Genomic DNA, 15,029 nt, shown 5'->3' on the forward strand with positions numbered 1-15,029 from the left:
TATCTCTGTAACCTCCTCCAGCCCCTACGACCCTCTCAGATCTCTGCGCTCCTCCAATTCTGGCCTCTTGTCCATCCCCCCGATTTCCATCGCTCCCGCCATTGGCGGCCGTGCCTTCAGCTGCCCGGGCCCCGAGCTCTGGAATTCCCTCCCTAAACCTCTCCGCCTCTCTCTATCTCTCTCTCCTCCTTTAAGACGCTCCTTAAAGCCTACCTCTTTGACCGGGCTTTTGGTCACCTGTCCCTAATATCTCCTCACGTGGCTCGGTGTCTGATTTCTGTCTGATTTGCGCTCCTGCGAAGCGCCTCGGGGGGACGTCTTACTGCGTTGAAGACGCCGCATGAATGCAAGTAGCTGAGCGAGCTGCTGAGCTCTGTTGATTTCTGGTTGCAGTTCCCGAAATGGATGAGCTGGAGGTCAGCGCCTCACAGGCGAGGGTGACCTTCCACAACGTCGCGCAGTCGTTCGTACCGGGCACGCCCGTGGAGTGTCGCTACACCCTTGGTTCGCACGTGAGATGGGCCTCAAAGGACTGGATCGGGCTCTTTAAGGTACGGACACATTGTTGGGGTGAAACGAATCCCGTTGCACCCGCAGGACGTCGGAATAAGGCGGGGCGGGGGTGGCTGGGGTGGGGGAGGAAATACCCTCCAGTGTACACGGACAGTTTATCAACACAGAGCAGGAAGGGGCCATCTCCTGCCTGTACTGAGATCGCCTCGCCCACACCCAAAATGGCGGCCTCGCCCGCCCGCACCCAAAATGGCGGCCTCGCCCGCCCGCACCCGAGATGGCGGCCTCGCCCGCCCGCACCCGAGATGGCGGCCTCGCCCGCCCGCACCCGAGATGGCGGCCTTGCCCGCCCGCACCCGAGATGGCGGCCTCGCCCGCCCGCACCCGAGATGGCGGCCTCGCCCGCCCGCACCCAAAATGGCGGCCTCGCCCGCCCGCACCCAACATGGAGGCCTCGCCCGCACCCAAGACGGCGGCCTCGCTAGCACCCCCCGAGACGGCGGCCTCGCCCGCCCACCCCCCCCAGACACCGGCCTTGCCCGCACCCAACAGAAGAAACAGGAGCAGGAGCAGGAGCATTCGGCCCCTCGAGCCTGCCCCGCCGTTCGATCAGATCACGGCTGATCTTCGACCCCTGCTCCACTTTCCCGCCCGATCCCCGTATCCCTCGACGCCTTTAATGTCCAGAAATCTATCCATCTCTGTTTTGGACGCACTCAACGATTCAGCCTCCGGAGCCCTCTGGGGTAGGGAATTCCAAAGATTCGCCACGCCCTGAGTGAAGAAATTCCTCCTCATCTCAGTCCTCGTTCTGAGACCGCGACCCCTAGTCCTAGCCCCAGCCGGGGGGAAATCAGCCTCCCTGTATCCACCCTGTCGAGCCCTGGAAGGCTTTTGTATGTTTCAGTGAGATCGCCTCTCATTCTTCTGAACGCTAGAGAATACAGGTCTAGTCTACTCAATCTCTCGTACATCCCAGGGATCAGTCTAGTGAACCTTTGTTGCACTCCCTCCATGGCAAGTATATCCTTTCTTAGGTAACTCAGAGGCCTCGCCCGCGCCCAGCATGGCCGCCTCGCCCGCGCCCAGCATGGCCGCCTCGCCCGCGCCCAGCATGGCCGCCTCGCCCGCGCCCAGCATGGCCGCCTCGCCCGCGCCCAGCATGGCCGCCTCGCCCGCGCCCAGCATGGCCGCCTCGCCCGCGCCCAGCATGGCGGCCTCGCCCGCGCCCAAAATGGCGGCCTCGCCCGCGCCCAACGCGGCCGCCTCGCCGGCAGGTCCTTGCCGTTAACTGGGACGTCGCGCGTTCATTCCTCTCGGCCTGCACCGGCGCCGCCCTCTGCTCTGTCGGGCCCGCCTCGACAAGCTTGTGCCTCGCGGCGTTTCGTCTCGAGGAGAGGGGGACGGGGACGGGGAACGCGGATGTCCGGGGCGGCGTCGTGGTTTCTGATTTGGAGCGTTTCGATGGCCCAGGCAGTCGGCAATTGAGGAGGCAGCGGAGGCAGGCCAAGCGATGGGGAGGGCATTAATGGGCTGCGCGCCTTGCAGCAGTGAAACAGCCCCGGGTACTTCCTACAGCGCCTTCAAAGTAGCAGAACGTCCCCCAAGGACCTTCACAGGAGCGTAAATCAGACAAAATCTGACACCGAGGCCACATGAGGAGATATCAGGGACAGGTGACCAAAAGCTCGGTCAAAGAGGGAGGTTTTAAGGAGCGTCTTAAAGGAGGAGAGAGAGAGAGAGGCGGAGAGGTTTAGGGAGGGAATTCCAGAGCTCGGGGCCCGGGCGGCTGAAGGCACGGCCGTCAATGGTGGGAGGGATGGGAATCGGGGGGATGGACAAGAGGCCGGAATTGGAGGAGCGCAGAGATCTGGGAGGGTCGTAGGGGCTGGAGGAGGTTACAGAGATAGGGAGGGGGAATGAGGCCATGGAGGGTTTTGAACAGGAGGATGTGAATTTTAAAATCGAGGCGTTCCCGGACTGGGAGCCAGTGTGGGTCAGCGAGCACAGTGGGGTGATGGGTGAACGGGACTCGGTGCGAGTTAGGATACGGGGGGGGGCAGCAGGAGTATTGGATGAGCTGGAGTTTACAGAGGGTGGAAGATGGGAGGCCGGCCAGGAGAGCATTGGAGGTATTTGGTGGGGCAGGATGGGGGGGTGGGTGGGTGGGTGGGTTCCCTCTCCCCAATTTCCCCCCCCCCCCCCCCCCCACCCCGGAAGGCATTCATTCCACGCTTCAGTTTTCCCGCATTTTCATTCTACGCCTCTGCCCGTTTTTCCCAGGTCGGCTGGAGCTCGATCCGTGACTATTACACGTTCGTCTGGTCTCCCGCTCCCGGCGGTTACACGGTGGGATCAACGGTCAACTGCTGCGTCCGATTCCAAGGTCAGACCGCACGGGGAGCGGAGGGAGGGGTCGGGGGGGGGGGGGGGGCGGGGGCGGGAATGAAACGTGTTTGTTGCGGTGTACGTGTCTGTCTGTGTGCCTGTTCCTGTGTCTGTGTGGATGGGGGTGTGTGCGCGAGCGCGCGCGTGCCTGTTTCTGTGTGTGTGTGTGTGTGTGTGTGTGTGTGTGTTTCGCTCTGTGTGTGCATCTGTTTCTGTGTGTGTGTGTGTCTGTTTCGCTCTGTGTGTGTGTGTGTGTTCGTCTGTTTCTGTGTGTGTGTGCGCGTCTGTTTGTGTGTGTGTGTGTGTGCGTGTCTGTTTGTGTGTGTGTGTGTGTGTGCGTCTGTTTGTTTGTGTGTGCGTCTGTTTGTTTGTGTGTGCGTCTGTTTGTTTGTGTGTGCATCTGTTTGTGTGTGTATGCGTCTGTTTGTGTGTGTGTGTGTGCGTCTGTTTGTGTGTGTGCGTCTGTTTGTGTGTGTGCGTCTGTTTGTGTGTGTGCGTCTGTTTGTGTGTGTGCGTCTGTTTGTGTGTGTGCGTCTGTTTGTGTGTGTGCGTCTGTTTGTGTGTGTGCGTCTGTTTGTGTGTGTGCGTCTGTTTGTGTGTGTGCGTCTGTTTGTGTGTGTGCGTCTGTTTGTGTGTGTGCGTCTGTTTGTGTGTGTGCGTCTGTTTGTGTGTGTGCGTCTGTTTGTGTGTGTGTGTGTCTGTTTGTGTGTGTGTGTGTGCGTCTGTTTGTGTGTGTGTGTTTGTGTGTGTGTGTGTGCGTCTGTTTGTGTGTGTGCGTCTGTTTGTGTGTGTGCGTCTGTTTGTGTGTGTGCGTCTGTTTGTGTGTGTGCGTCTGTTTGTGTGTGTGCGTCTGTTTGTGTGTGTGCGTCTGTTTGTGTGTGCGCGTCTGTTTGTGTGCGTGCGTGCGCGTCTGTTTGTGTGCGTGCGTGCGCGTCTGTTTGTGTGCGTGCGTGCGCGTCTGTTTGTGTGCGTGCGTGCGTGTCTGTTTGTGTGCGTGCGTGCGCGTCTGTTTGTGTGCGTGCGCGCGCGTCTTTTTGTGTGTGTGTGTGTGCGTCTGTTTGTGTGTGTGTGTGTGTGTGTGTGCGTCTGTTTGTGTGTGTGTGCGTCTGTTTGTGTGTGTGCGTCTGTTTGTGTGTGTGCGTCTGTTTGTGTGTGTGCGTCTGTTTGTGTGTGTGCGTCTGTTTGTGTGTGTGCGTCTGTTTGTGTGTGTGCGTCTGTTTGTGTGTGTGCGTCTGTTTGTGTGTGTGCGTCTGTTTGTGTGTGTGCGTCTGTTTGTGTGTGTGCGTCTGTTTGTGTGTGCGTCTGTTTGTGTGTGTGCGTCTGTTTGTGTGTGTGCGTCTGTTTGTGTGTGTGCGTCTGTTTGTGTGCGTGCGTGCGCGTCTGTTTGTGTGCGTGCGTGCGCGTCTGTTTGTGTGCGTGCGTGCGCGTCTGTTTGTGTGCGTGCGTGCGCGTCTGTTTGTGTGCGTGCGTGCGCGTCTGTGTGTGCGTGCGCGCGCGTCTGTTTGCGTGCGTGCGCGCGCGTCTGTTTGCGTGCGTGCGCGCGCGTCTGTTTGCGTGCGCGCGCGCGCGCGTCCGTTTGCGTGTGTGCGCGCGTCTGTTTGTTTGTGTGCGTGCGCGTCTGTTTCTGTGTGTCCGTGTGTGTGTGTGTATGCCTGTTTCTCTGTGTACGTGTGCCTGTTTCTCTGTGTACGTGTGCCTGTTTCTCTGTGTGTGTGTGACTGTGTGTGTGTGTGTGTGTGTGCCTGTGTGTGTGTGTGCCTGTGTGTGTGTGTGCCTGTGTGTGTGTGTGCCTGTGTGTGCTCGCGTGCACGCCTGTTTCTCTGGCTCTCTGCGTGTGCCCGTGTGTGCGTGCCCGTGTGTGTCTTTGTGCCCCTGTGTCTGTGTGTGCCCGTTTCTGTGCGTGTGTGCCCATGTCTGTCTCTGTGTGTGCGTGTGCCTGTCTCTGTGTGGCTCTGAATCTTCATCCATGATCTGATCACCCCACCGATATTCACCCTCTGCGTTCTTGTGTGCTCGCTGTCCCCTGGGGTGAAGTAGGAGCCTGTACCCCGAGATAAATCTTCAGGAGATGAGGGGATAATTATAACATCGCAGAACGATTGGGTGGCAAATTTACTCCGGCCCATCGCCTCTGTACCCTCTCTCGGTGAAAGATCCCTCCCCTCAGTCCCATTCCCCCATCGCCCCCTATACCCTCTCTCTGTGAAAGATCCCTCCCCTCAGTCCCATTCCCCCATCGCCCCCCTGTACCCTCTCTCTGTGAAAGATCCCTCCCCTCAGTCCCATTCCCCCATCGCCCCCTGTACCCTCTCTCTGTGAAAGATCTCTCCCCTCAGTCCCATTCCCCCATCGCCCCCCTGTACCCTCTCTCGGTGAAAGATCCCTCCCCTCAGTCCCATTCCCCCATCGCCCCCTGTACCCTCTCTCGGTGAAAGATCCCTCCCCTCAGTCCCATTCCCCCATCGCCCCCTGTACCCTCTCTCTGTGAAAGATCCCTCCCCTCAGTCCCATTCCCCCATCGCCCCCCTGTACCCTCTCTCTGTGAAAGATCTCTCCCCTCAGTCCCATTCCCCCATCGCCCCCTATACCCTCTCTCTGTGAAAGATCTCTCCCCTCAGTCCCATTCCCCCATCGCCCCCTGTACCCTCTCTCTGTGAAAGATCCCTCCCCTCAGTCCCATTCCCCCATCGCCCCCTGTACCCTCTCTCTGTGAAAGATCCCTCCCCTCAGTCCCATTCCCCCATCGCCCCCTGTACCCTCTCTCTGTGAAAGATCCCTCCCCTCAGTCCCATTCCCCCATCGCCCCCCTGTACCCTCTCTCTGTGAAAGATCCCTCCCCTCAGTCCCATTCCCCCATCGCCCCCTGTACCCTCTCTCTGTGAAAGATCTCTCCCCTCAGTCCCATTCCTCCCTTTCCCCCATCGCCCCCTGTACCCTCTCTCTGTGAAAGATCTCTCCCCTCAGTCCCATTCCCCTGCCCGATAAAAGAGTAGTCTGAGGGGTGACCTCATAGAGTCTGTAAGATTATGAAGGGGTTCGATAGGGTAGACGTAGAGATGATGTCTCCACTTGTGGGGGGAGACCAGAACTAGGGGGCCATAAATATAAGATAGTCACTAATAAATCCAGTCGGGAATTCAGGAGAAACTTCTTCACCCGGAGAGCGGTGAGAATGTGGAACTCGCTCTCACACGGAGTGGTTGAGGGGAATAGCGGAGATGGATTTAAGGGGAAGCCGGATAAACACATGAGCGAGAAAGGAATAGAAGGATATGGTGATAGGGTGAGATGAAGAGGGGAAGGAGGAGGGTCGCGTGGAGCATAAACGCCAGCACGGACCAGACGGGCCGAACGGCCTGTTTCTGTGCTGTGAAATTCCATGTAATTCTATGTCGACCTTCCCTCTTCCCCAAGCTTTCTACTTGCCGGGGGATGGAGCTGTGCTGTACCAGTTCTGCTACGTGGACTCCGGCGGAGAATCGCGAGGCGCCAGCCCCCCGTTTACCTTCCGCTGCCCCGAGCCCGGCGACGAGCTGGTGATGGTGGAGGAAGTCGAAAGCAGCTCGGACATGCTGCTGGTCATGACCAGGACGTGTCTCCTGGAGGTGAGGCTCGAGTGAGAGAGACGCACAGAGCGAGCGAGGCGGAGGGAGGGAGGGAGACGAGGGCGGGGAGGGAGGGAGATGAGGAGGGGGAGGGAGGGAGGCAAAGGGAGGGAGGGGGAGGAGGCAGAGAGGGAGGGAGGGAGGCGAAGGGCAGGGAAGGAGGGAGGCGAAGAGCAGGGAGGGAGGGAGGCGGAGGCAGGGAGGGAGGGAGACGAAGGGCAGGGAGGGAGGGAGGGAGACGAAGGGAGGGAGGCGGAGGGAGGGAGGCGAAGGGGAGGAGGGAGGGAGACAAATGCAGGGAGGGAGAGAGGGAGACGAATACAGGAAAGGAGGGTGAGACAAGGGAGAGAGAGACAGAGAAAAGGAGAGAGAGATTTCTTATGTTCTTATCTGAGAGGCTGTTTCCCCCTGGCTGGAGAGTCTAGAACTAGGGGGCTTGGTCTCAGGATAAGGGGTCGGCCATTTGGGACTGAGATGAGGAGGAATTTCTTCACTCAGAGGGTCGTGAATCTTTGGAATTCTCTACCCCAGAGGGCTGTGGATGCTGAGTCGTTGAATATATTCAAGACTGAGATCGATGGATTTTTGGACTCTGGGGGAATCGAGGGATACGGGGATCGGGCGGGAAAGTGGAGTTGAGGTCGAAGATCAGCCATGATCCGATTGAATGGCGGAGCAGGCTCGAGGGGCCGAATGGCCTACTCCTGCTCCTATTTCTTAAGTTCTTATGAGAGAGAGAGAGACAGAGACAAGGTGAGAGATCCCACTGGGGGAGGAGAAGGTGTGAGCTGAGAGGGGTGTTGGGGGGTGAGAATGGGAGTGGTGGTACTATTTTTATTCTGTTGTTCATTGAGGCGGGAGTGTCAGTACTGGGGAATGGGACAGGGCAAGTACAGCACAGGGTTATATACAGAGTAAAGCTCACTCTACACTGTCCCATCAAACACTCCCAGGGTCAGGTACAGGGTTAGATACAGAGTAAAGCTCCCTCTACACTGTCCCGTCAAACACTCCCAGGGTCAGGTACAGGGTTAGATACAGAGTAAAGCTCCCTCTACACTGTCCCATCAAACACTCCCAGGGGCAGGTACAGGGTCAGATACAGAGTAAAGCTCCCTCTACACTGTCCCGTCAAACACTCCCAGGGCAGGTACAGGGTTAGATACAGAGTAAAGCTCCCTCAACACTGTCCCATCAAACACTCCCAGGGCAGGTACAGGGTTAGATACAGAGTAAAGCTCCCTCTACACTGTCCCGTCAAACACTCCCAGGGCAGGTACAGGGTTAGATACAGAGTAAAGCTCCCTCTACACTGTCCCATCAAACACTCCCAGGGCAGGGTACAGGGTTAGATACAGAGTAAAGCTCCCTCTACACTGTCCCATCAAACACTCCCAGGGGCAGGTACAGCACAGGGTTAGATACAGAGTAAAGCTCCCTCTACACTGTCCCATCAAACACTCCCAGGGGCAGGTACAGGGTTAGATACAGAGTAAAGCTCCCTCTACACTGTCCCATCAAACACTCCCAGGGCAGGTACAGGGTTAGATACAGAGTAAAGCTCCCTCTACACTGTCCCATCAAACACTCCCAGGGCAGGTACAGGGTTCGATACAGAGTAAAGCTCCCTCTACACTGTCCCATCAAACACTCCCAGGGCAGGTACAGGGTAAGATACAGAGTAAAGCTCCCTCTACACTGTCCCATCAAACACTCCCAGGGCAGGTACAGTGTTAGATACAGAGTAAAGCTCCCTCTACACTGTCCCATCAAACACTCCCAGGGTCAGGTACAGGGTTAGATACAGAGTAAAGCTCCCTCTACACTGTCCCGTCAAACACTCCCAGGGCAGGTACAGGGTTAGATACAGAGTAAAGCTCCCTCTACACTGTCCCATCAAACACTCCCAGGGTCAGGTACAGGGTTAGATACAGAGTAAAGCTCCCTCTACACTGTCCCGTCAAACACTCCCAGGGCAGGTACAGGGTTAGATACAGAGTAAAGCTCCCTCTACACTGTCCCATCAAACACTCCCAGGGCAGGTACAGGGTTAGATACAGAGTAAAGCTCCCTCTACACTGTCCCGTCAAACACTCCCAGGGCAGGTACAGGGTTGGATACAGAGTAAAGCTCCCTCTACACTGTCCCATCAAACACTCCCAGGGCAGGTACAGGGTTAGATACAGAGTAAAGCTCCCTCTACACTGTCCCGTCAAACACTCCCAGGGCAGGTACAGGGTTAGATACAGAGTAAAGCTCCCTCTACACTGTCCCATCAAACACTCCCAGGGGCAGGTACAGGGTTAGATACAGAGTAAAGCTCCCTCTACACTGTCCCATCAAACACTCCCAGGGCAGGCACAGGGTTAGATACAGAGTAAAGCTCCCTCTACACTGTCCCATCAAACACTCGCAGGGCAGGAGGGTCGGTAACCAGAGGGGGAGATGAGGAGAATTTTTTTTATGCAGTGGTGAGGTGAGGTTGAGGGATACGGGGAGAAGGACGGTCGGTGGGATTGAGGGATTGGAGAGTAGGTGGGTCGGTGGGATTTGGGGACTATGTGGAGGAGGTGGGTAGGTGGGATTGAGGGATACAGGGAGAAGGTGGGTAGGTGGGATTGAGGGATACAGGGAGAAGGTGGGTAGGTGGGATTGAGGGATACAGGGAGAAGGTGGGTAGGTGGGATTAAGGGATATAGGGAGAAGGTGGGTAGGTGGGATTGAGGGATACAGGGAGAAGGCGGGTAGGTGGGATTAAGGGATACGGGGAGAAGGTGGGTAGGTGGGATTGAGGGATACAGGGAGAAGGCGGGTAGGTGGGATTAAGGGATATAGGGAGAAGGTGGGTAGGTGGGATTGAGGGATATGGGGAGAAGGTGGGTAGGTGGGATTGAGGGATATGGGGAGAGGTTGGGTAGGTGGGATTGAGGGATACAGGGAAAAGGTGGGTAGGTGGGATTGAGGGATACAGGGAGAAGGCGGGTAGGTGGGATTAAGGGATACAGGGAGAAGGTGGGTAGGTGGGATTGAGGGATACAGGGAGAAGGCGGGTAGGTGGGATTAAGGGATATAGGGAGAAGGTGGGTAGGTGGGATTGAGGGATATGGGGAGAAGGTGGGTAGGTGGGATTGAGGGATACAGGGAGAAGGTGGGTAGGTGGGATTGAGGGATACAGGGAGAAGGTGGGTAGGTGGGGTTGAGGGATACGGGGAAAAGGTGGGTAGGTGGGGTTGAGGGATACAGGGAGAAGGTGGGTAGGTGGGATTGAGGGATATGGGGAGAAGGTGGGTAGGTGGGATTGAGGGATAGGGGGAGAAGGTGGGTAGGTGGGATTGAGGGATACAGGGAGAAGGTGGGTAGGTGGGATTGAGGGATACAGGGAGAAGGTGGGTAGGTGGGATTGAGGGATACAGGGAGAAGGTGGGTAGGTGGGATTGAGGGATACGGGGAGAAGGTGGGTAGGTGGGATTGAGGGATACAGGGAGAAGGTGGATTGGAGGAATTTGGGGAATATGGGTAGAAGGTGGGTTGGTGGGATTGAGGGATACAGGGAGAAGGTGGGTAGGTGGGATTGAGGGATACAGGGAGAAGGTGGATTGGAGGAATTTGGGGAATATGGGTAGAAGGTGGGTTGGTGGGATTGAGGGATACAGGGAGAAGGTGGGTAGGTGGGATTGAGGGATACAGGGAGAAGGTGGGTAGGTGGGATTGAGGGATACGGGGAAAAGGTGGGTAGGTGGGGTTGAGGGATACAGGGAGAAGGTGGGTAGGTGGGATTGAGGGATATGGGGAGAAGGTGGGTAGGTGGGATTGAGGGATACAGGGAGAAGGTGGGTAGGTGGGATTGTGGGATACAGGGAGAAGGTGGGTAGGTGGGATTGAGGGATACAGGGAGAAGGTGGGTAGGTGGGATTGAGGGATACAGGGAGAAGGTGGATTGGAGGAATTTGGGGAATATGGGTAGAAGGTGGGTTGGTGGGATTGAGGGATACAGGGAGAAGGTGGGTAGGTGGGATTGAGGGATACAGGGAGAAGGTGGGTAGGTGGGGTTGAGGGATACGGGGAAAAGGTGGGTAGGTGGGGTTGAGGGATACAGGGAGAAGGTGGGTAGGTGGGATTGAGGGATATGGGGAGAAGGTGGGTCGGTGGGATTGAGGGATATGGGGAGAAGGTGGGTAGGAGGGATTGAGGGATATGGGGAGAAGGTGGGTAGGTGGGATTGAGGGATATGGGGAGAAGGTGGGTAGGAGGGATTGAGGGATATGGGGAGAAGGTGGGTAGGAGGGATTGAGGGATATGGGGAGAGGTTGGGTAGGGGTGATTGAGGGATATGGGGGGAAGATCGGGAGGTGGGATTGAGGGATATGGGGAGAAGGTGGGTAGGTGGGATTGAGGGATACAGGGAGAAGGTGGGTTGGAGGGATTGAGGGATACGGGGAGAAGGTGGGTTGGTGGGATTGAGGGATACGGGGAGAAGGTGGGTAGGTGGGATTGAGTGATATGGGGAGAAGGTGGGTTGGAGGGATTGAGGGATACAGGGAGAAGGTGGGTTGGAGGGATTGAGGGATACGGGGAGAAGGTGGGTAGGTGGGATTGAGGGATATGGGGAGAAGGTGGGTAGGTGGGATTGAGGGATACGGGGAGAAGGTGGGTTGGTGGGATTGAGGGATACGGGGAGAAGGTGGGTAGGTGGGATTGAGGGATATGGGGAGAAGGTGGGTTGGTGGGATTGAGGGATACGGGGAGAAGGTGGGTTGGTGGGATTGAGGGATACGGGGAGAAGGTGGGTAGGTGGGATTGAGTGATATGGGGAGAAGGTGGGTTGGAGGAATTGAGGGATACGGGGAGAAGGTGGGTTGGTGGGATTGAGGGATACAAGGAAAAGTTGGGTAGGTGGGATTGAGGGATATGGGGAGAAGGTGGGTAGGTGGGATTGAGGGATATGGGGAGAAGGTGGGTTGGAGGGATTGAGGGATACGGGGAGAAGGTGGGTAGGAGGGATTGAGGGATATGGGGAGAGGTTGGGTAGGTGGGATTGAGGGATATGGGGGGAAGATCGGGAGGTGGGGTTGAGGGATACGGTGAGAAGGAGAAGGTGGGATTGATGGATTGCAGAGTCGGTTTGATTTGGGGAATATGGTGGGTAGGTGGGATTGACGGATATGGGGGGAAGGTGGGTAGGTGGGATTGAGGGATGCGGTGAGACGGAGGGAGGGTGGGTGGGTGGATATAAAAGGGAAGGGTGCTCGTTTGTGGGGCTTAACGGCCTCAACTTCATGTCGAGGATTCTCATGATTTTTTAAAAATACCCGACTTCTCCGACCAATTAGACCCAACTGAGCAAGTCCGAGAAGGCGAAAGAAAATCTGGCAAAGAAGCAGAAGGAGCTGGAGGGGGAGGTGCAGGACCTGGGGGCACGGATCCAGGAGATGGAGAGGGCTGGAAGGTCTGACCAGAGAGAACGGGCTCGGCTGGTGGACCAGACCAAGGTGAGATTGGGTTTCTGCAATATCTGCGCCTTTTAACGTCGTAAAACGTCTGCAGGGCTCTTCACAGGAGAGTAAATCAGACAGAAATTCAACACCGAGCCACACAGGGAGATATCAGGGACAGGTGACCAAAAGCTCGGTCAAAGAGGTAGGTTTTAAGGAGCGTCTTAAAGGAGGAGAGAGAGAGAGAGAGGCGGAGAGGTTTAGGGAGGGAATTCCAGAGCTCAGGGCCCAGGCAGCTGAAGGCACGGCCGCCAATGGTGGGAGCGATGGAAATCGGGGGATGGGCAAGAGGCCGGAATTGGAGGAGCGCAGAGATCTGGGAGGGTCGTAGGGGCTGGAGGAGGTTACAGAGATAGGTTGCAGTGTCAGCCCCTGGCTCGGTGGGTATCTCTCTCGCTCGCCTCCGAGTCAGAAGGTCGTGGGTTCGTGACCCCACTCCAGAGACTCGAGCCCCGTAATCCAGTGCAGTACCGAGGGAGCGCCGCACTGTCGGAGGGTCAGTACTGAGGGAGCGCCGCACTGTCGGAGTGTCAGTACTGAGGGAGCGCCGCACTGTCGGAGGGTCGGTACCAAGGCAGCGCTGCACTGTCGGAGGGTCAGTACTGAGGGAGCGCCGCACTGTCGGAGGGGCAGCACTGAGGGAGCGCCGCGCTGTCGGAGGGTCAGTACTGAGGGAGCGTCGCACTGTCGGAGGGTCGGTACTGAGGGAGCGCCGCACTGTCGGAGGGTCAGTACTGAGGGAGCGCCGCACTGTCGGAGGGTCAGTACTGAGGGAGCGCCGCACTGTCGGAGGGTCAGTACCGAGGGAGCGCCGCACTGTCGGAGGGTCGGTACCGAGGGAGCGTCGCACTGTCGGAGGGTCGGTACTGAGGGAGCGCCGCACTGTCGGAGGGGCAGTACTGAGGGAGCGCCGCGCTGTCGGAGGGGCAGCACTGAGGGAGCGCCGCGCTGTCGGAGGGTCAGTACTGAGGGAGCGCCGCACTGTCGGAGGGTCAGTCCTGAGGGAGCGCCGCGCTGTCGGAGGGTCGGTACTGAGGGAGCGCCGCACTGTCGGAGGGGCGGTACTGAGGGAGCGCCGCACTGTCGGAGGGGCGGGTACTGAGTGAGCGCCGCACTGTCGGAGGGTCAGTACTGAGGGAGCGCCGCACTGTCGGAGGGTCAGTACTGAGGGAGCGCCGCACTGTCGGAGGGTCATTACTGAGGGAGCGCCGCACTGTCGGAGGGTCAGTACTGAGGGAGCGCCGCACTGTCGGAGGGTCAGTACTGAGGGAGCTCTGCACTGTCGGTGCCGTCTTTCGGATGAGACATTAAACCGAGGCCCCGTCTGCCCCTCTCAGGTGGATGTAAAAGATCCCACGGCCACTATTTCGAAGAAGAGCAGCGGGGGGAGTTCTCCCCGGTGTCCTGGGGGCCGATATTTATCCCTCAACCAACATCACTTTTTTAAAAAAAAAACAGATTATCTGGGTCATTTATCACGTCGATGTTTGTGGGATCTTGCTGTGCGCAAATTGGCTGCCGCGTCTCCTGCATTACAACAGTGACCGCACCTTTTATATTAAAAAAAAGACTGTGAGGCCCTTTGGGACGTCCCGAGCTGGTGAAAGGCACCAGATATAAAATGGGAGTTTGTTCATTCTTTCACAGAGGGATGTGAACACACATTTAATTGGAGGGGTTGCTGCAGCGGGAGCCGATGTCGGTCAGCGTGCGCGGGGCAGGGCGGGTGGGCGGGGGACGGTTGGTCAGCGGGGGACTCGGCGCCCCGTTTTTTTTTCGGGAGCAGGAGGGGGAGGGGGAGGGGGAGGGCAGTCGTCCGGCAAAACGCAAAGCTGCTCAGCGCTCTCCGAGTAACGGGCTTTTAATTTCAGTCCCTCGCGGAGGAGAGGCAGAGGGCGGCGACCGAGTGCCAGTCGCTGAGGAGGCAGCAGGCCGATTCCGCGGCCCGGATACGGGTCCTGGAGGACGACGCTGGTCAGGTCGGACGGAAGCTCCTGGAGAGAGAGGCCGCCCTCGACAGGTATGGCGCCCTCCCCCCGCGCCCCTCGGTTATCTCCCCCCCCCCCCCCGCCCCGCCCCCCCCCCCTCCTCTCCTGGAACAGCTGAATCCTCGGGATATGGGTTGCGCGGGCACCCAAGCCCCATTTTTTTTTTCATGCGGGAGCCCAACTATTTGGCCTTGGGGTGCGTCACAGCTGATTCTAACCACATTCTCATCCAACGGGGAGAGAGAGAGGGGCACGCACACACACGCGCGCGCGCGCACGCACGCACGCACGCACGCCCACGCGCGCACACCCACACACACACACACACACGCGCGCGCGCACACCCACACACACACACACCCCGCCATTCGTGACCTCAGGACGTCTGCAAGAGCCTCACAGCCAGTGAAGTACTTTTTGAAGTGTCGTCACTGTTGTAATGTCGGGAAACGCAGCAGCCGATTTGCGCACAGCGAGATCCCGCTGACAGCAATGTGGTAAATGACCCAGATAATTTTTTTTAGTGGTGTTGGTTGAGGGATAAATATCGGCCCCCAGGGCACCGGGGAGAGCTCTCCCCCACCCTGCTCTTCTTCGAAATAGTGGCCGTGGGATCTTTTACGCCCACCTGAGAGGGGCAGACGGGGCCTCGGTTTAAGGTCTCGTCTGAAAGACGGCACCTCCGACAGTGCAGCGCTCCCTCAGTACTGACCCTCCGACAGTGCGGCGCTCCCTCAGTACTGACCCTCCGACAGTGCGGCGCTCCCTCAGTACTGACCCTCCGACAGTGCGGCGCTCCCTCAGTACTGACCCTCCGACAGTGCGGCGCTCCCTCAGTACCGCCCCTCCGAGAGTGCGGCGCTCCCTCAGTACCGCCCCTCCGAGAGTGCGGCACTCCCTCAGTACGGCCCCTCTGACAGTGCGGCGCTCCCTCAGTACTGCCCCTCCGACAGTGCGGCGCTCCCTCAGTACTGACCCTCCGACAGTGCAGCGCTCCCTCAGTACTGGCCCTCCGAGAGTGCGGCACTCCCTCAGTACGGCCC

General features: G+C 58.1%; 1 protein-coding gene across 1 annotated transcript in view; it reads left to right on the top strand.

Annotated features, from left to right (window-relative positions):
• The window catches only part of LOC137306875 (calcium-binding and coiled-coil domain-containing protein 1-like), a 56,370-nt gene that overhangs the window by 12,260 nt on the left and 29,081 nt on the right, over positions 1-15,029 (top strand). The window contains exons 2-6 of the mRNA XM_067976265.1: positions 394-551; positions 2,797-2,899; positions 6,316-6,506; positions 11,837-11,995; positions 13,870-14,018. Coding sequence (XP_067832366.1) covers positions 402-551; positions 2,797-2,899; positions 6,316-6,506; positions 11,837-11,995; positions 13,870-14,018 — 752 coding nt within the window. The 5' untranslated portion in view covers positions 394-401. The remainder of the gene's footprint in view (positions 1-393; positions 552-2,796; positions 2,900-6,315; positions 6,507-11,836; positions 11,996-13,869; positions 14,019-15,029) is intronic.

Source organism: Heptranchias perlo, chromosome X (assembly GCF_035084215.1).
Source record: "Heptranchias perlo isolate sHepPer1 chromosome X, sHepPer1.hap1, whole genome shotgun sequence".
Classification (NCBI taxonomy): Eukaryota; Metazoa; Chordata; class Chondrichthyes; order Hexanchiformes; family Hexanchidae; genus Heptranchias; species Heptranchias perlo.